The 16,674-nt window shown below is 38.5% G+C and overlaps 1 protein-coding gene across 4 annotated transcripts in view; it reads right to left on the bottom strand.

Annotated features, from left to right (window-relative positions):
- Window positions 1-16,674, bottom strand: part of LOC126175945 (tyrosine-protein phosphatase Lar) — a 546,759-nt gene that overhangs the window by 68,048 nt on the left and 462,037 nt on the right. For 2 of the 4 annotated variants that reach the window (XM_049923022.1, XM_049923021.1), the window contains one exon: window positions 10,537-10,836. The exons of the other annotated variants lie outside the window; for them this stretch is intronic. In XM_049923022.1, the coding sequence (XP_049778979.1) occupies window positions 10,537-10,836 (300 nt within the window). The remainder of the gene's footprint in view (window positions 1-10,536; window positions 10,837-16,674) is intronic. 4 annotated transcript variants of the gene reach the window in all.

Below are 16,674 nucleotides of genomic sequence, written 5' to 3' on the forward strand. Positions count from 1 at the left end.
ACATGTACTTGCGTCTATTTTGTTTAGTAACAGAAACAACACGTTTATATATATATATATATATATATATAATATCAGTATTCAGCATTTGCTATATTGCTATACCTGTGTCCTCAGACAATGAGGTCAATAGTCTGCAGTATACCCTGACAAAAGAATTCGCCTGTAAGAGGTGCCCATATGCACTCACATGGGCCTGACCTCTGATGTTATGAAATAAAACTAGCCACCTTGCTAGCATCAACTCACTTTATATCATGCAATGCTTCATATCTACCTCCCTGAAGTAGTGCATACACGACTGTGTTACTTACTGGACCACCCTTGAACAACTCTTTGGACTGTAAATACACAGATGCTGACCTTTGGAATATTTATACAGACAAAAGCAATGGTAAACACTAATTATCATTATGGTTGTTCGTTCTTTGTATTCTGTAGAGACTATAGCCAAAACAGTTATCAGAGAATATAATCAATCATTTTTGCTAATCTAATAAATTTCCTCTTCCTCTGCATGGCTACTGAGCAAATAACTGCACAGTATTTTGACATTTAATACTGAATTTCTCAAAGTGACTTTAGCAAGCATTTCTTTTTTTATATTAACAATACTTCATCATTTTTCTATGAAAGTCTGTCACTCATCTTACCAATACCTGATTTGTTCAACCATCCCATTCAGAAAGTTATTCCTTCATATTTGCTATGACTATTTAGCAACTATGCACCTCCAGTCAAAAGGTATGACATTTTTTTCTGATTTAATTAAAATTTTTGTCTTTGATCTTAACTGAGAGAAGTGACTGCACAGGAGAGGGCACGATACTGGCTACACTGCCTCATGGAATCTTTCATAACAGTTTTATGTTACAAGTGATGTTAGTGGCTACACCATTATACATTCACAGTACAATAATGGTCCTATTATATTTTTGTGAGACATGCAAATGAGCAACTTGTAAGAGCACATATGCAGTCCACTAACTTATCTGTAAGTTTTTGTCCTACCATTCTTTGTGGGTACTACGACCAGCAGTCACAGACAAGTTATACACCACAATGACATATAATACCCTGTTTTCAAGCATTTTGTAGAACACATAAAGTTCTTAGGTACTTGTTTTACCACTTCAGCCATACAAATACGCTAACCCAGCCACAATTCTCAATATGGAAATTGACCCCATTTTTATCTGTTTCAAGCCCTATCTTTCCATCCCTATACTTATGTTTGTCCCATGGTTTTTTTCCTCTTTTCCATTTTCCTCTTTCTTGTGCCTATAATAAAATAACAATAATGATAACAATTCCTATTATTATTATTACTATACCAAATTTTTCCCTGTATCCTTACACATCCAGTTTTCTTTTCTTTTATTTACATTTCTGAATCTTAGTTAGTTCTTAACTTCCACATTTTTTTCCTTCAATTCAAGTTCTGCTCTATACTTTACTACATTCCTATTTATTGCCTCTAAGTTCAGCTGTCATCTTTGAGTAATCAATCACTTGCAGCACATTTCTAGGGTACTTAGCAAGTGTGTGTGTGTGTGTGTGTGTGTGTGTGTGTGTGTGTGTGTGTGTGTGTGTGCATGCGTGCGCATTCGCGTGTGCGCACATGTGTGCATGTTTGCATGCATTTATGTGCGCATATGCGTTTGTGTGCAGATGTACTACTGTTGTCCTAAGTTTAATTTTTCTCAATCTGACTCCTCACTTCCCCTTTTTTCTGTTTTATCTCCCTTCCATTCTGATAGGGTAAATAAATCCACACATTAAAAAAGCTCCATTTTTCTATGTTTTATTAAGTGTCTCTTACTGACCACTGACTTGCTTACTGTCAATATTTTTTCTGCTACTTAAATAGTCCAAGATTTGGAGTGACTTTATGTATTTTTTGTTTTCAGTGTTTTATTTTGTCCTTACATGCTGTGCTACTGGACATATGATGCAGTATGTATTTTTTTTTTTTAAATGACTGGTTGTAGTTCAATAAGAACCATCCTCAGATCTGATTATACCAGTTACACGAATAATCCATCCAGCTAATAGCTGAGGATGGTTCATATTGAACTGTAACCAGTCATTTAAAAAAAATAATGCAATCAGTGTTGATAATAAATCTGTATGAAACTGGCATCCTTCCATGCCCTTACTCATTTGTAGAAACAAGAAGAAATCACACATGGTTAGATCAGGTGAATAAGAGACATGGGGCACGGGGGTCATGCCATTTTTGCCCAGAAACTGGTGCAATGATACAGCTTAGTTGGTGGAAAACAAGACCCCTACTCCAACAGGTTGAGTATTTTTAAGGTACACAGTTAATGCAACCTTCTCAGACCCTCCATATAGAAAACGAAGAGCAGTTCCAGATACTCTCAACTTCAATGAGCAGACAAGCCTTTCACAAGTGTGAAGCTGTTGCTCTCACCATTGACTACAGCTTCATTGAACTCTGCTGCTAATGGGCAGAAAATTTCCAGTTGGACTTAGTTAGTACACATGGAACTTCCTAGCTGAATTTAGTCTCAGTAATAAACTTCAAGTTGACCTGGTCAATTGGTGATTAATGAACTACACTCCTGGAAATTGAAATAAGAACACCGTGAATTCATTGTCCCAGGAAGGGGAAACTTTATTGACACGTTCCTGGAGTCAGATACATCACATGATCACACTGACAGAACCACAGGCACATAGACACAGGCAACAGAGCATGCACAATGTCGGCACTAGTACAGTGTATATCCACCTTTCCCAGCAATGCGGGCTGCTATTCTCCCATGGAGACGATCGTAGAGATGCTGGATGTAGTCCTGTGGAACGGCTTGCCATGCCATTTCCACCTGGCGCCTCAGTTGGACCAGCGTTCATGCTGGACGCGCAGACCGCGTGAGACGACGCTTCATCCAGTCCCAAACATGCTCAATGGGGGACAGATCCGGAGGTCTTGCTGGCCAGGGTAGTTGACTTACACCTTCTAGAGCACGTTGGGATACATGCGGACGTGCATTGTCCTGTTGTAACAGCAAGTTCCCTTGCCGGTCTAGGAATGGTAGAACGATGGGTTCGATGACGGTTTGGATGTACTGTGCACTATTCAGTGTACCTTCGACGATCACCAGTGGTGTACGGCCAGTGTAGGAGATAGCTCCCCACACCATGATGCCGGGTGTTGGCCCTGTGTGCCTCGGTCGTATGCAGTCCTGATTGTGGCGCTCACCTGCACGGCGCCAAACACGCATACGACCATCATTGGCACCAAGGCAGAAGCGACTCTCATCGCTGAAGACGACACGTCTCCATTCGTCCCTCCATTCACGCCTGTCGCGACACCACTGGAGGCGGGCTGCACAATGTTGGGGCGTGAGCGGAAGACGGCCTAACGGTGTGCGGGACCGTAGCCCAGCTTCATGGAGACGGTTGCGAATGGTCCTCGCCGATACCCCAGGAGCAACAGTGTCCCTAATTTGCTGGGAAGTGGTGGTGTGGTCCCCTACGGCACTGCGTAGGATCCTACGGTCTTGGCGTGCATCCGTGCGTCGCTGCGGTCCGGTCCTAGGTCGACGGGCACGTGCACCTTCCGCCGACCACTGGCGACAACATCGATGTACTGTGGAGACCTCACGCCCCACGTGTTGAGCAATTCGGCGGTACGTCCACCCGGCCTCCCGCATGCCCACTATACGCCCTCGCTCAAAGTCCGTCAACTGCACATACGGTTCACGTCCACGCTGTCGCGGCATGCTACCAGTGTTAAAGACTGCAATGGAGCTCCGTATGCCACGGCAAACTGGCTGACACTGACGGCGGCGGTGCACAAATGCTGCGCAGCTAGCGCCATTCGACGGCCAACACCGCGGTTCCTGGTGTGTCCGCTGTGCCGTGCGTGTGATCATTGCTTGTACAGCCCTCTCGCAGTGTCTGGAGCAAGTATGGTGGGTCTGACACACCGGTGTCAATGTGTTCTTTTTTCCATTTCCAGGAGTGTATTCATTCAGACAAGACAGGACAAGTCAACTTTTTGGTTTCCTATTTTGAACTCTCACTGAAAATAGTAATCCATTATGCGAATCACTTCTATTTGTATGGATTTGCATCCAAACTAACTGCTGTATTTCAGATCCGGGCTGATTTTGAGCTTTCCTTTCAAACCATCCAGTGCTCCTTTTTTCTGGTCAGTCAGAACCCAGGGCACAAATATGGTAGCAACCCTACTCACTCCCATACTTTTTGTTAAAATTCACTGTTTCAACCTAAGAAAATCCATTTAACTCTGTCATGGTCCGTTGTGAGTCTTCAAAAACCAGTTCATGTATTTTTTCAACATTTTCATCTATATGGTCTATTGACAGATGTCCAAATTGAGGTTCATCAGCAATCACCATGTTACTATTTTTTTAACAAGGAAAATATCCTTACAGTTGAGTTCTTCCCATACTGTCATCTTTTACCAAACATAAAACAAAATTTCACAACTACACACTGTTTTTTGACACCCACAATTGTGAAAAACAAGCAAAGAAAGAAACATGAAAAGAAAGAAAGAAAAAAAGAGGAAAAATCGGAACAGCTGAAAAACTCACTGTAGGTAAACAAAACCTAGCAAGAAAAAAAGAGTACTATGGAAGCTCTTCCCTAATCAACACTATGTGAGCACTTTTGGATATCCTCTTACGTCAGCTCCAGAGCAATTTCTACACAACATTTTATGTGGGGACGACCATCAACCAGCTATCCAATGTAATAAATAGCCACTGCCAAACTGTGGCCTATTAACGGAGTTGACAGCCCAATGCTGCTGAGCACAACATAACTGACTTCAGCTCATGCCAGTGAGTTCTCTCTCACAATATCAGTTTCTCCAAATTGCATAAACTGGAACTATCCCTACAAAACATCCTATGATTTTGCAGTTTCTCATGCCTTAATCTCCATTATCCCCTGTCTCACTCCAGTTTCTACTCCTGTCGCCATGCATTCTCTCCCAAACAGCTTCCCATCTTTTTTGCTTACTTCATTCATCTACATTCCATCTGTTCTTCAGTCTCCAATGCAGTCCTCCTCCCCTCCTCCATCTTGTCTTGGCCCACACAGCCTATTTCATTGTGTGTCACAATGCAGCTTCCCCTAGCTGTTTGAAACTGAGTTCCCAGGGGCCATATCCCTATCCCGTTCTATTGTTACTGCCTCTCCTCTAGCCTTAACATTCCCTTTCCTTCATCCTTCTGTTGCTCTCCTCCCCATCTTGTTCCTCTCACACATTCCACCTGACACAACCCTCAACCAAGTCAGGCTGGAATGCTGGACCACACAGATTTACCTATGTCTGACTTGTTTGTTAGAAATCAGGCAGTTATTGTCTGAAAGCTTAGCAACAAATGATTGTTTATGCACCTGTCTACCACTCAGCACTTCAACTGTGTGGTAAGCTGTTGCCCTTTTTCTTTTGAGTGTTTATATCCCTCTTAAGACTTTTATTTATCGTACTGATCTTTCTCCTGCTTACCCTTCAATTATCTTCATGTCATTTTTCATTGTCAGGAAAATTATGTGTGGCAACCATGATGTGAAAGAAAATTAAAATTGGATTAACATAAAGAGGCATGATTTAAGCCAATGAGTGCAAGAGTTATGTAGCTACAGCTTCCTTGTAGAGTAGACAAGGGGGCATCAGCACACTGACTTTATTACACAGATACAGACTACCAGGGATTGCAGGGCCTTCAGCAGCCATATTGAACACATCAGGCAGAGCCAATGGCTAAGCACACGCTTCATTGTTCATTCATTTAGTGTATGTCAGTGTGTACACACCAGTGGGAGGTGTAATGCACTAATCTTCTTAACTCATGGTTCTATTACTTTGCAGAGATTGAATGGAGAAATAGAAAATTCACTAAAAAAAGGCAGATAAACAAAGATAATTAAACCAGATTCAGCTACCACTAACAACTTCCTTTTTAAGTGACTGGAAGTGTATAATAATAATGAGGCAACACTGAAAATTTTAAAATTAAGAAAATTTCAAGAATGTATGTGATTGTGTCAGTGCCTAAATTTTAAAATTAAGAAAATTTCAAGAATGTATGTGATTGTGTCAGTGCCTAAATTTTAAAATTAAGAAAATTTCAAGAATGTATGTGATTGTGTCAGTGCCTACTACAGTACATGTAATGTAATACAGGGGTCAAGAGCCACAACAAGGTTGGAGCTAATGTTCATAATACTCAGTGTAGCAAGAAGAAAGATTAATAATAATAACAAGAAGAAGAAGAAGAAGGAAAAAATATACAGAGAAAAAAAGCAAAGAATGACCTTGGTCACAAGAAATTAACATGGTAGCCAAGCTTACAAATATGTATTGACCCAGTGTGGTTCATTTTGATTAAATTTTTATATAAGGATTACTTTTTTTTAATTTTCAGATTTTTATCTGTCTCAATTTTTTTATCTTACATTTCACTTACTTTTATTAGATTTCCCTCTATAACTGTAATATTTATGTGCTTTTCTCTGCTTTTCTTTCTTTTCAATGAATAAATCTATAACTTAAATTGTCCTAATCAATCCTACTAACATATCTTTACCTTCGTCCTTTTCTATATTTTTTACAATATTACATACTGTGAAAAGCCATTGGTATGTAGAACTTTCATTCACTTGTAGAGTAAGATGTTCGTTATCTGCACACTGAAGTTTGTTTGTCAGATCACTTTTAAACTGTTTGCTAGACTGGGACTCTTCATAAGACATTTTCATTCAGTCTCTTCACAGTGCAAGAAATAAATGTCTAACTTATAAGTGATACAACAAGCACACTTGAACTGGGGTAATCTGTTCACTGTCTGCTGTTTAACAAACTCTTTCTCTTAGTAGTGTTAAGATACATCACACCATAAGCTAAAGATAATCTGATTCGATTCAGTGTAATTTCTTTCTTAACTTTTCCATTCATAAACCCAACTGTAAGCTACTACTTTGTCATTAAATTATGTAATTTTCCACAAGTTTCTTTTCTACTTATTGTAAATAATTATTTTGTGTAAGACTTTTATACTCATACTGCTTTAAATGAAAGTCCCATATTTTACTGCGTACATGGGACACTTTAGAAATTATTTTTAATGAACTGCATTGAATACAAGGCTGACATAAATAACAAATACACTAAATCTTTTTTCAGAATTTTATACAAATTTTGTGAATATGTGTACACTGGTCATTGAATCAGATCCATACATTCCACATCTAAAATTTGTTGCACAAGTGCCTTGTTTAATTTGCACCAGTATTTCCATAAACAGGCTTTAATTTGACAGGAGGGTAGCATTTCCTTTAAAGAACAAAAAGCATTATGATACTGCTTCATAAAGTGAGAAAATTGCTGTCAAACCATGCACAATGTTTCAACAAGTTAGGAGAGTAATAAATTAATACTTCATTTTTACACCATCAGATTTTTGAGGGATAGTGCCAATCATGTACAGATGTGTATTGGTATTCAAATGTGGTAATGTGAAAGTTTTACAAGTACAAAGAGACTAAAAATAAAAGAAGGTCATGTCTCCACAAACAATAATGATGTCTAGTAACAGGTTATTGGTGTGTTTAACAGTGTTTTTGTGAAAAGCTAGTGTCTACAAGACCAAATTGACCAGAAAACTTGCAATAATTGTAGAAAACTGTATTTGTGGTTATATGACAGGTTGAGAAAGATAGCTTTGCAATTAAGGTAATAGGCGAACAAAATTTTTAGGAAGACCATTCCAACAAACTTGTGTTTGTGCTAAGGAATGTGAAGACATTCTGAGAGCTATGCAAAGATCACTGCTCAGTACTTGTGGCACATGACTTCTATACAACAGTGAATGACTATGCTAATAAGTACCTCAAATATAGCAGTGCAAAGTGACATGTGCTGTAAGTTCACATATTAATGAAAAATTTGCACACATTGTAAGTAACAGTGAATTTTCACTGGCTGTTTAATGCCCAACAAATAAAAACAAAGAGCAGCATCAATATGAATACTTACAGCACAAAAGAAAATCAAAATTAAATACACACGCACGCACGTACACACATTACACACATTGGCAATATACATTACACAATAGTGAGTTCAAAAAGAAACTTAAATCATTGGTGCAAAGTCAATCACAGTAAAATAAAGTGCCAGATAAGTGCCTAGGTGAATGACAACAGTGCAACACATACGCGTTGCCTAAGTTAAGGCCTTAAGAGAAACTGATCATATTATAAAGGAAGGTAAAGGAGAGGAAAACTGAGGACTGTGAATGGACAGGGAAACTTACAATGACAACATGCAGTAAAATGTGAATCTATAAATACACAATGTGCAGTAAAATGTAATCAAAACAGAAAGCAACAAAAAAATCTAAAATCAATAAGTACTGGAAAACAAAGGCAAAAACTGTGCTGTATGTGATAATTCTTTTTTCAAAAACATTCACGTGATTTTAGTGTGCTAGTGAAAGCAAGGGCAATACAAATATGTGAGAGTGAGTGATTAACTGCTCTATACAATTATAGAAAAGAAACTGGGCCATTAAACAACACACAGTCATTTCCATTAACTTGTAAATCCTATTTTCGGAATGCAAAAATGGGGAAGGCAAATGACAGTGAATATTAAAAATTAATATACAAGCCATAGACCTCTCCCTCTTCCAGTGGCTGGAAGACCTCCATTTGTTCAAAATAGAAAAAAGAAAACAATTAGCAAAATAGTTTTTTTTGCATCTTTCCTCGATATAATCCTCACAAAAAATGTTACGGATTTCCCATACACTCACACACACAAAAAATGTAATATATTTCAAAAATTTTATAAACATTAGTATCAAAAAGTACTCCAAAAATAGTTTACAAGAAAATATATTGATAGTATCAAAAATACTGAGCCTACATTAAAAATTATTATGTTTCCAAAAATTATCTGTAAGAATGAGAAATACTGTACTAGTATTTAAAATGTGTCTCTGAATCAGAGTATAGTAAGAAGTATGAATACTTGAATTGTTACATGATCAGTGGAAATAGGTAATGATGGTTTGAGTCCTCACGATGGAGTTGTGGGCAAGGTGTAAGGTGATAATAATTCAAAAGGCATTAAAATCATGTCAGGAACAAGGAGGGCTAAGGAATTTTATCTTTTTGATTAATCTCAACTGCTTTTTTCAGATTCTTTTCAGGCACATTACTATGACACATAATTATTGGGTTAACTGAGAATTCAAGAAAAGAAACCCGTCAGTTCCCTGGTCTATTAACATTTATGTTATTTTTTACACCTGGACACCTTCAAAATATTAACTTGTCTTTGTAATTACTCTAAATAAGGGTGTGTGAACAGAAGTAGCTTTTGTAGTCTATTTTAACTAAATTATACAGCAGAGCAACACTACTACCTGAAGGAACTACAGACAGAATGATATTGGACTTTGGAGAAACAATAAAACTCCACTCACAAATATTTTTGGAGACTGAATGATTATGCAAACAACCAGAAACTAAATTCATGGTAATTTACTTGTTTTCATGTTTCATTCTATTTCATAGTGTCAGGAATTTAACTGTATGTGAAGTAAGAAACAGAAGAAAATAAGTTTCACTCATTAAAATTAAATTAAAAGAGCAAAAACAGTAACCATCAAATCAAACATTTATAAAACATGTGATTTTGAATAAATACAGGAAGATCATATCAGAATGCATAGATCAGTGAGATCATGTAGTTATAACTGGATTTACATGATATGTCTGGATTTACATGATATGTCACAAACCAAAATATTCAATCCATTACACAAATCCTTTATGCATTTTACTACAGGGAGGAGAGGATAGAGTGGGGGGGTTGGGGAGGTGGTCAAGTTATACTGATAAAATAAGAATGAAACTTCTTAGGTTCACCACTGTCTGACCATTGCTAAGGCATGCCATATTGCTTGAACACTATTAAAGAAATACCCTTAAAAATGGAACAAATAATACTTTGCACGGTTTCCACATAAACTGTAGTTTTCTGCATGTCAACTGCAAAACATAGCAATCAAATACTGGTTTGTAAATTAATAATGCTTTATAGTAACATGTCCTTTTACAGATAATGAGAGAAATCAAGCAGAAACTGGGGCATTTTACAGGACAATTACATACTTCCATGAAAATACAGAATGCATGGAATTACACAACATCAAGTATCTGGATGATAAGTGACGTCTGACCAGCACAGCAGTCAAGTACTACAAACTGCCCTGGTGTCCCTACACTTTTGAATAAATATGCAACAAAATGTTGTTGACACTGTGAAAGTAATAATATTAATTAGTCAAATACCAATCATCACATGAAAAAATAATCCACTCTCCAACAATACAAACTGTAATATACACAAGGCTATTCTGTTCGCACACCCAATGAACTGAAGAGAAATGAAACAGAGAGAAAAAGAGACAGAGAGAGCCCGCCACCAGTGCACGCCGCCACCCTGCAGTTACGTACCGTCCTCGTGGGTACGGACTGTGATGGGGTAGCTGCTCGGTCCATCTCCCACACTGGTTCCAGCCAACACCCAGATGCGGTACTCGGTCCATCGCTTGAGCTCGTCCAGAGTGAACGAGGTGTTGTCCTGCAGGGTGATGACATGTGCTTCGGAGTCTGAACGGCCAGCCTCCACTGCCTGCAGCTTGTAGTAGACGATTCGGCCGTTGCTGCGGTCTGCTGGCGGTGGATCCCACGTGACACGTATCGATGTCGGACCCACTGCCTCGCCGCGCACATTCTGTGGGGGCGCACCTGGCACTGTGTTCAGACAGGGCTCTCGCTATGTGGCCTCTTGGACTCTGCCTAGCCTTCTAATTGCACCTGACTTTCTAGCACAGCTATGCCTTTGCAGGTACGGGATATGGGAATGGGTTTGGAATACACTGTATCATACCAATAGAGGGTTGGAGAGGTAGATAAATGATGGAAGGAGGTCAGGTGTAACTGTTAAGTGTTCCAGTCTGTGGAGATGTTAATGTCTTTGGAAAGGATGTTCTGTTGTTTTCTTTTTCATAAATGTAAATAATCTATGTAACTGTCATTTACATACTATGTGGACAATCTGATAACTTCATCTGCTGATAAATAAAGTATTAAAAAATGATAAACTCTTACTAAGCCACATTAAAAACTAATGGAACAATATGGCAACAAAACAAAACATCTAATAAATGTTCATGTACACATCCAGTATAAAAACATTTTTTACGTCATCTGCCCACCGAAAAGCTTTTATGTTACTCTAAAATCCTAAATACATGGATAGTTTTTTAAAACCCTTGACTCAGGGAGGATAACAATGCTTAAACAATCTCTCTGTATGTAGGATGTACTACAAAAGAGATGGGAGATTACTAAAAGACATAACAAGGTGGTAACTGACCAGTAACTTTAAACTACAGAATATGAAGCAAATAAAACACAAGAAACAAAGAGTCAAAACAAAATCAGCGTAACATAGAAGTAAAAAGTAATGATAAATTAAACAAAATTTAAAAATTTACACTTTCTTTCTTTAATGTGAACTTGTGAAAGAACAACTTGTGTCCAACATCTTCACTGTCTTTTTTCAAATTTCTTTTTTTCTGAGAGAGACTGCTTTCTGTTTCTTCTGAGAGCTTTTACATTTGTATAATGTGTATTCTGACACATGGTATTACACATCCGTCCTTCTCCCACTTGCTAAAATTGTTTTGTCATACTCTTCTCTCATATATTTTTAACTTCACTTTCTTTTATGTATTTCTTTATTAGTTTTGCAATGCAGATAGCAACTGTTCATAACAAATACTTCAGGTTCTCTATAAATATCTTTCACACTATAATATTACAGACACTTAATAACAGGCTGTTATATTTATATAGAGGAAAAATACACATTAGGAAAAAATGCTGTGAATTGTTGAAATGAGTAATAGAATTGACTGAACAAAACAACAACTAAAGAAGAGTAAAGAGCTCCACACAAACAATAAAAGGAATATGACAGAGTTTGCTGGATAAAATGAAACAGTTTAAAAACATCTTTGAGATGATCTGAGAATATCCCATCACAATTTAGGAAGACAAAAGCAAAAAAAAAAAAAAAAAAAAAAAAAAAAGAAGGGAATGATAAAACAAAACAGAAAGGTCATCACCATCATCTTCTAAAAGCTAGGCTCTCCTCTGTAGAGCATTTAAATTTCAGTTTAGATTACTGATTAAATTTAAACCCATCCATCACAGAATCCAGATGATTCTTCATAGTCTTCCTCTTCCTTAAAACCTTTCCTTCCAATATAGTCATCAAGAATTCATCAAGATGGCTAAAAAATTTTGTATCCCTCTTTCCTACAGTAGTGACCAAGTGACCAATTCCTTGTTTCATCTAACCTCCTCGAAGACTCGCTCAACTTTTTCCTTCTCCAGCTTACTTTCAACATCCTTCTTCACATCCACATTTCGATTGCTTGTATGTGTTTTATATCCTGTTCCATTAGGACACCTGTTTCACAGTCATATAACAAAACATACCACACAAATGTTTTATGAATTCTTTCCTAATTTAATACTCATGTGCCTGTTTGTCGGAAGCTGTTTCTTGTTCTGAAGACTTGTTTAGTGAGGACAGCTCTCCTTCTGAGTTCTGCAATGTGCCTATTGTCTTCACTCTTGAGTGACAATGCTTTCTACATAGCAGAACTAACTTCATTGACAGAAATCAAATTCATCGACTGACAGATGGCACGTAACTAACAACAGAGTGAAAATTGTTCAAGCATTCAGTTAGCTCTTTAAAAATCCTTAAAGTTCAAGAAATTGCACAGTGGCACACAAAGTATACATGGAAACCATGCCATTACAGGAAAATGCTGTATGAGGAGTATAAAGCCATTCAAGGAATGAAAAATGAAAGGCACCTTGAGATGAAGGTATTGCAATACAAATTATTGCAAAAATATTTAAATATTGCCTACGGAGGCAGACATTTATCCAAAACTGGTGCAATGCTGCAGTCGTTTTGCCTGAGAAGAAATGAGACAGACAAGACATACAAAGCTATAAATCTAACAGGCTCTTCTCTTTAATGCACTATTTACTCACCAAAATTATAACACTAAAATAATTGCTTTTAATCAGGAAAAGAAAACAATTTGGTTTTAGAAATGTGTATAGCACAAGAGACCATTTGCAAGCCATGAATGAAATAACAAAACTTGTTATGAGTTTGATTTTCATTCTGTTTCATGGAGAGCCATACTAACCTTAAACCAAAGATAAATATAGACAGTGCACACCTCTATCTCTGATGTGTTAAGGTTTGAAACCAACATCTAAGTCATGTGACAGTGGTTAAAAACCCACATTTCTACCATTACAGACTACCCAAACAGACTACCCAAAGTGAAGCTGACAGTTACAATTGTTTTTATTAGGGACGTTCAATAAGTAAAGCGACACTTCTTTTCTGAAAGTATGTTAGTTTTATTCGGGATACCGATACACTATATTATTCCCCACTCTTTTGGCTACAAAAATCCTGTTTTTCAACATAATCTCTGTTCTATGTCATGACCTTATGCCAACTTAATGAGAGGACCTGTATGCCCACATGGTATCACTCTAGTGGCCAACATTATAGGCAACACTTTGCTGCATCAATAACCCCACCATCATCCACATACTGCTTCCCACAGAGTGCATCCTTCATTGGGCCAGACAGACGTAAGTCAGAAGATGCGAGATCTGGGCTTTAGGACGGATGAGGCAGAACAGTCCAATGAAGTTTCGTGAGTTCCTCTCGGGAGCACAGTCTCGTGTGGCGCCTCGTGTGTCACGGAGAAGGAGAAGTTCGTTTGCATTTTTGTGGTGACAAACACGCTGAAGTCGTTTATTCAATTTCCTGAGGGTAGCACAATACATTTCAGAGTTGATAGCTGCACCACGAGGGGGGACATCAAACAGAATAACCCCTCCAAAGTCCCAGAAGACCATCACCATGACTTTACTGGCTGAGGATGTGGCTTTGACCTTTTCTTCAGAGGAGAGATGGCACGGTGCCCCTCCACAGATTGCCATTTTGTTTCTAGTTCAAAGTGACGAACCAATGTTTCATCTCCTATGATGATGTTAGACGGTAAATTGTCGTGCTCGGCCTCGTAATGTGCAAAGCCAATTCCGAACAGATGATCCTCTGTTGCAGTTCATGGTCTTCTTTTAGGCAGCAAGGAATGCAGTGGGCTCACATCTTTGAGTATCCCAACTGGTGGACGAGTGTGTCAGCACTACCGACAGAGGTGTCCAGCTGAGCAGCGAGAAGTCTGACTGTGGTCCATTGATCACTTCAGGTCAGAGTGTCCGTATGTCTCAACGTTATGCGAGTCACAGCTGTATCCGGCTGGCTGGTGCATGGGAGATTGGATAGGTTTGCATTACCTTGTTGCAATGATGACAGATGCCTTGCCCAATGACAAAGTGTGCTTTTGTTCATGGTCAGGTCTCTGTAGATGTTCTGCCACTGCCTATGAATACCTTGCAATGTTCTGGTTTACTGCCACAAGAAACAAAGTGACAGCTCTCTTTTTGGAATACATCTCTCATTGCAGATGCCATTTTGAAGGCTACATATAGAGCCCCCACCTATCGGAACTTTATGAAACTACAGAGGTTGTTTGTGGTACAAAATACACTCTGAGACACAAAAAATGACACTCCGTGAAGGAATTATCCAAATGGTATGGAAACCAGTAGATGAGACTTACACGTACAGACAAAAAAATGATTACATTTTCAGAAAAACTGGATGATTTATTCAAGGCTCCAGACGCATCTTCACTTGCCACTGGGGCTCAATTCAAAGCCAGACTCATCACTGAAGACAACTCTACTCCAGTCAATGAGATTCCAGGATGAAGACGTATCTCGAGGTGCCTCGCTTGGACAGCAGTGGATACCGATCTGACTGACACCACCGTACCACCTGACAGTGAGGAGTGATGGTCTGGGATGCAATTTCTTGTAATAGCAGGACCCCTTTGGTTGTCATGTGCAGCCGTCTTATAGCGCAGCGGCACATCGAAGACATTCTATGCTTCATTTCTTTGCCCTTCATGTCAGGTCATCTGGGCTTAGATTTCAGTAAGATAATGCCCACCTGCACGTGGCGAGAGTTTCTACAGCTTACCTTCACAAGCTTACAAAACTGTACCTTGACCAACAAGGTTTCTGGATCTATATGGAGCATTATGGGCAGGGCCCTTCGACCAGTTCGGAATTTTGACGACCTAACGTGTCAGTTGGACAGAATTTGGCATGACATGCTTCAGGTGGTCATCCAACAACTCTACCAATCATTGCCAAGCTAAATAATTGCTCACATAAGGGCCTGAGGTGGACCTACATAGTACTGACTTGCTCAGTTTGTAAGGCTCTTCCGCTTCAATAAATCACCCAATTGTATATGTACAACAAATCTACCGATTTCCATCCCATTCAGATAATACCTCCATGATGAATCCTTTCTTTTTTTTTACCCTCTTTGCAACCAAATCCTACTCAAGACTCCCCTGTTGCAATTTACTGTAAATACTACAATTTATAAAGATAAACTGGACATATTCCAGAAGTCACCTGCAAATGGATGCCACCATCAGTCAGCTGATCAAAATGCTAGTTTCACTGTTATGGTGTCATGCACTGTCTATATCATCTATGGTCTAAGATACCAACAGCTCTCATGAAACAGGATACTGATGCAATTCATGTTAATACACTCAAAATATATCTGTCAATGTGACAGCTTCCATTAAACTTCATCAGGATGATGAAGAATGAAAAATTGAAAGAGTATTCACAGAAGATGATTCCCCATTAGAACTCTTCTCACCAGTCCTAGGGAATTTTTCAGATCCTTAAGCTAGGAAAAGATGAGATGTAGCATGACAAGCTTGTAAGCTACCAGATAAATGTTTTAGCTGATGCTAAATTGAGGCTGCCACATCTCTTTTTAATCACATTGAAGTAGTCCCATTACAACTGGACAATCAACAGCCAACTGTACCCCAGGAAATATACACACAAGAAGTCGAAATCAGGTAAATCAGTGAACTATTGATTCTCATTAGAAATGGCCAGTATGTCTTGAGCTCATACCTGGACACAGATATAGGTGTCCACAGAAATTAATCTTGGTAGGTGGGGTACAGAGATGGGGGGCAACACTCCAAAATTGCCATTTATATATAAATAAGTTGGTCAGTTTCAAGACATGTCAACCACAAGACCTACATTTTACAGGTAACACAAAAAAACTTATTACAAATATAACCCAGAAAACTGATGGTTATACATTCACTTCTAGATGTACATGAGAATTCTGTAATTAATAAAAGCTTTGTACTCCAGGTTCCAAGAGGGGGAGGTGCGGGGCCATTATGTAGCCCCTCCTTTCTCCCTTGCAGGTGCCTATGGACACAGATTAACTTTGAATTGTATGAAGTAGACTTGGAAATGGCTAATGTTGGTAGTTTTTTGTTTTTTAAGTGAAGTGCAACTTCTTGGTAAAAATTTAAACTTTGATTTTTAAAAAATAATTTTATGGTCTCCGCAGCATTTTCA

This window comes from Schistocerca cancellata, chromosome 3, assembly GCF_023864275.1.
Source record: "Schistocerca cancellata isolate TAMUIC-IGC-003103 chromosome 3, iqSchCanc2.1, whole genome shotgun sequence".
Taxonomy (NCBI): domain Eukaryota; kingdom Metazoa; phylum Arthropoda; class Insecta; order Orthoptera; family Acrididae; genus Schistocerca; species Schistocerca cancellata.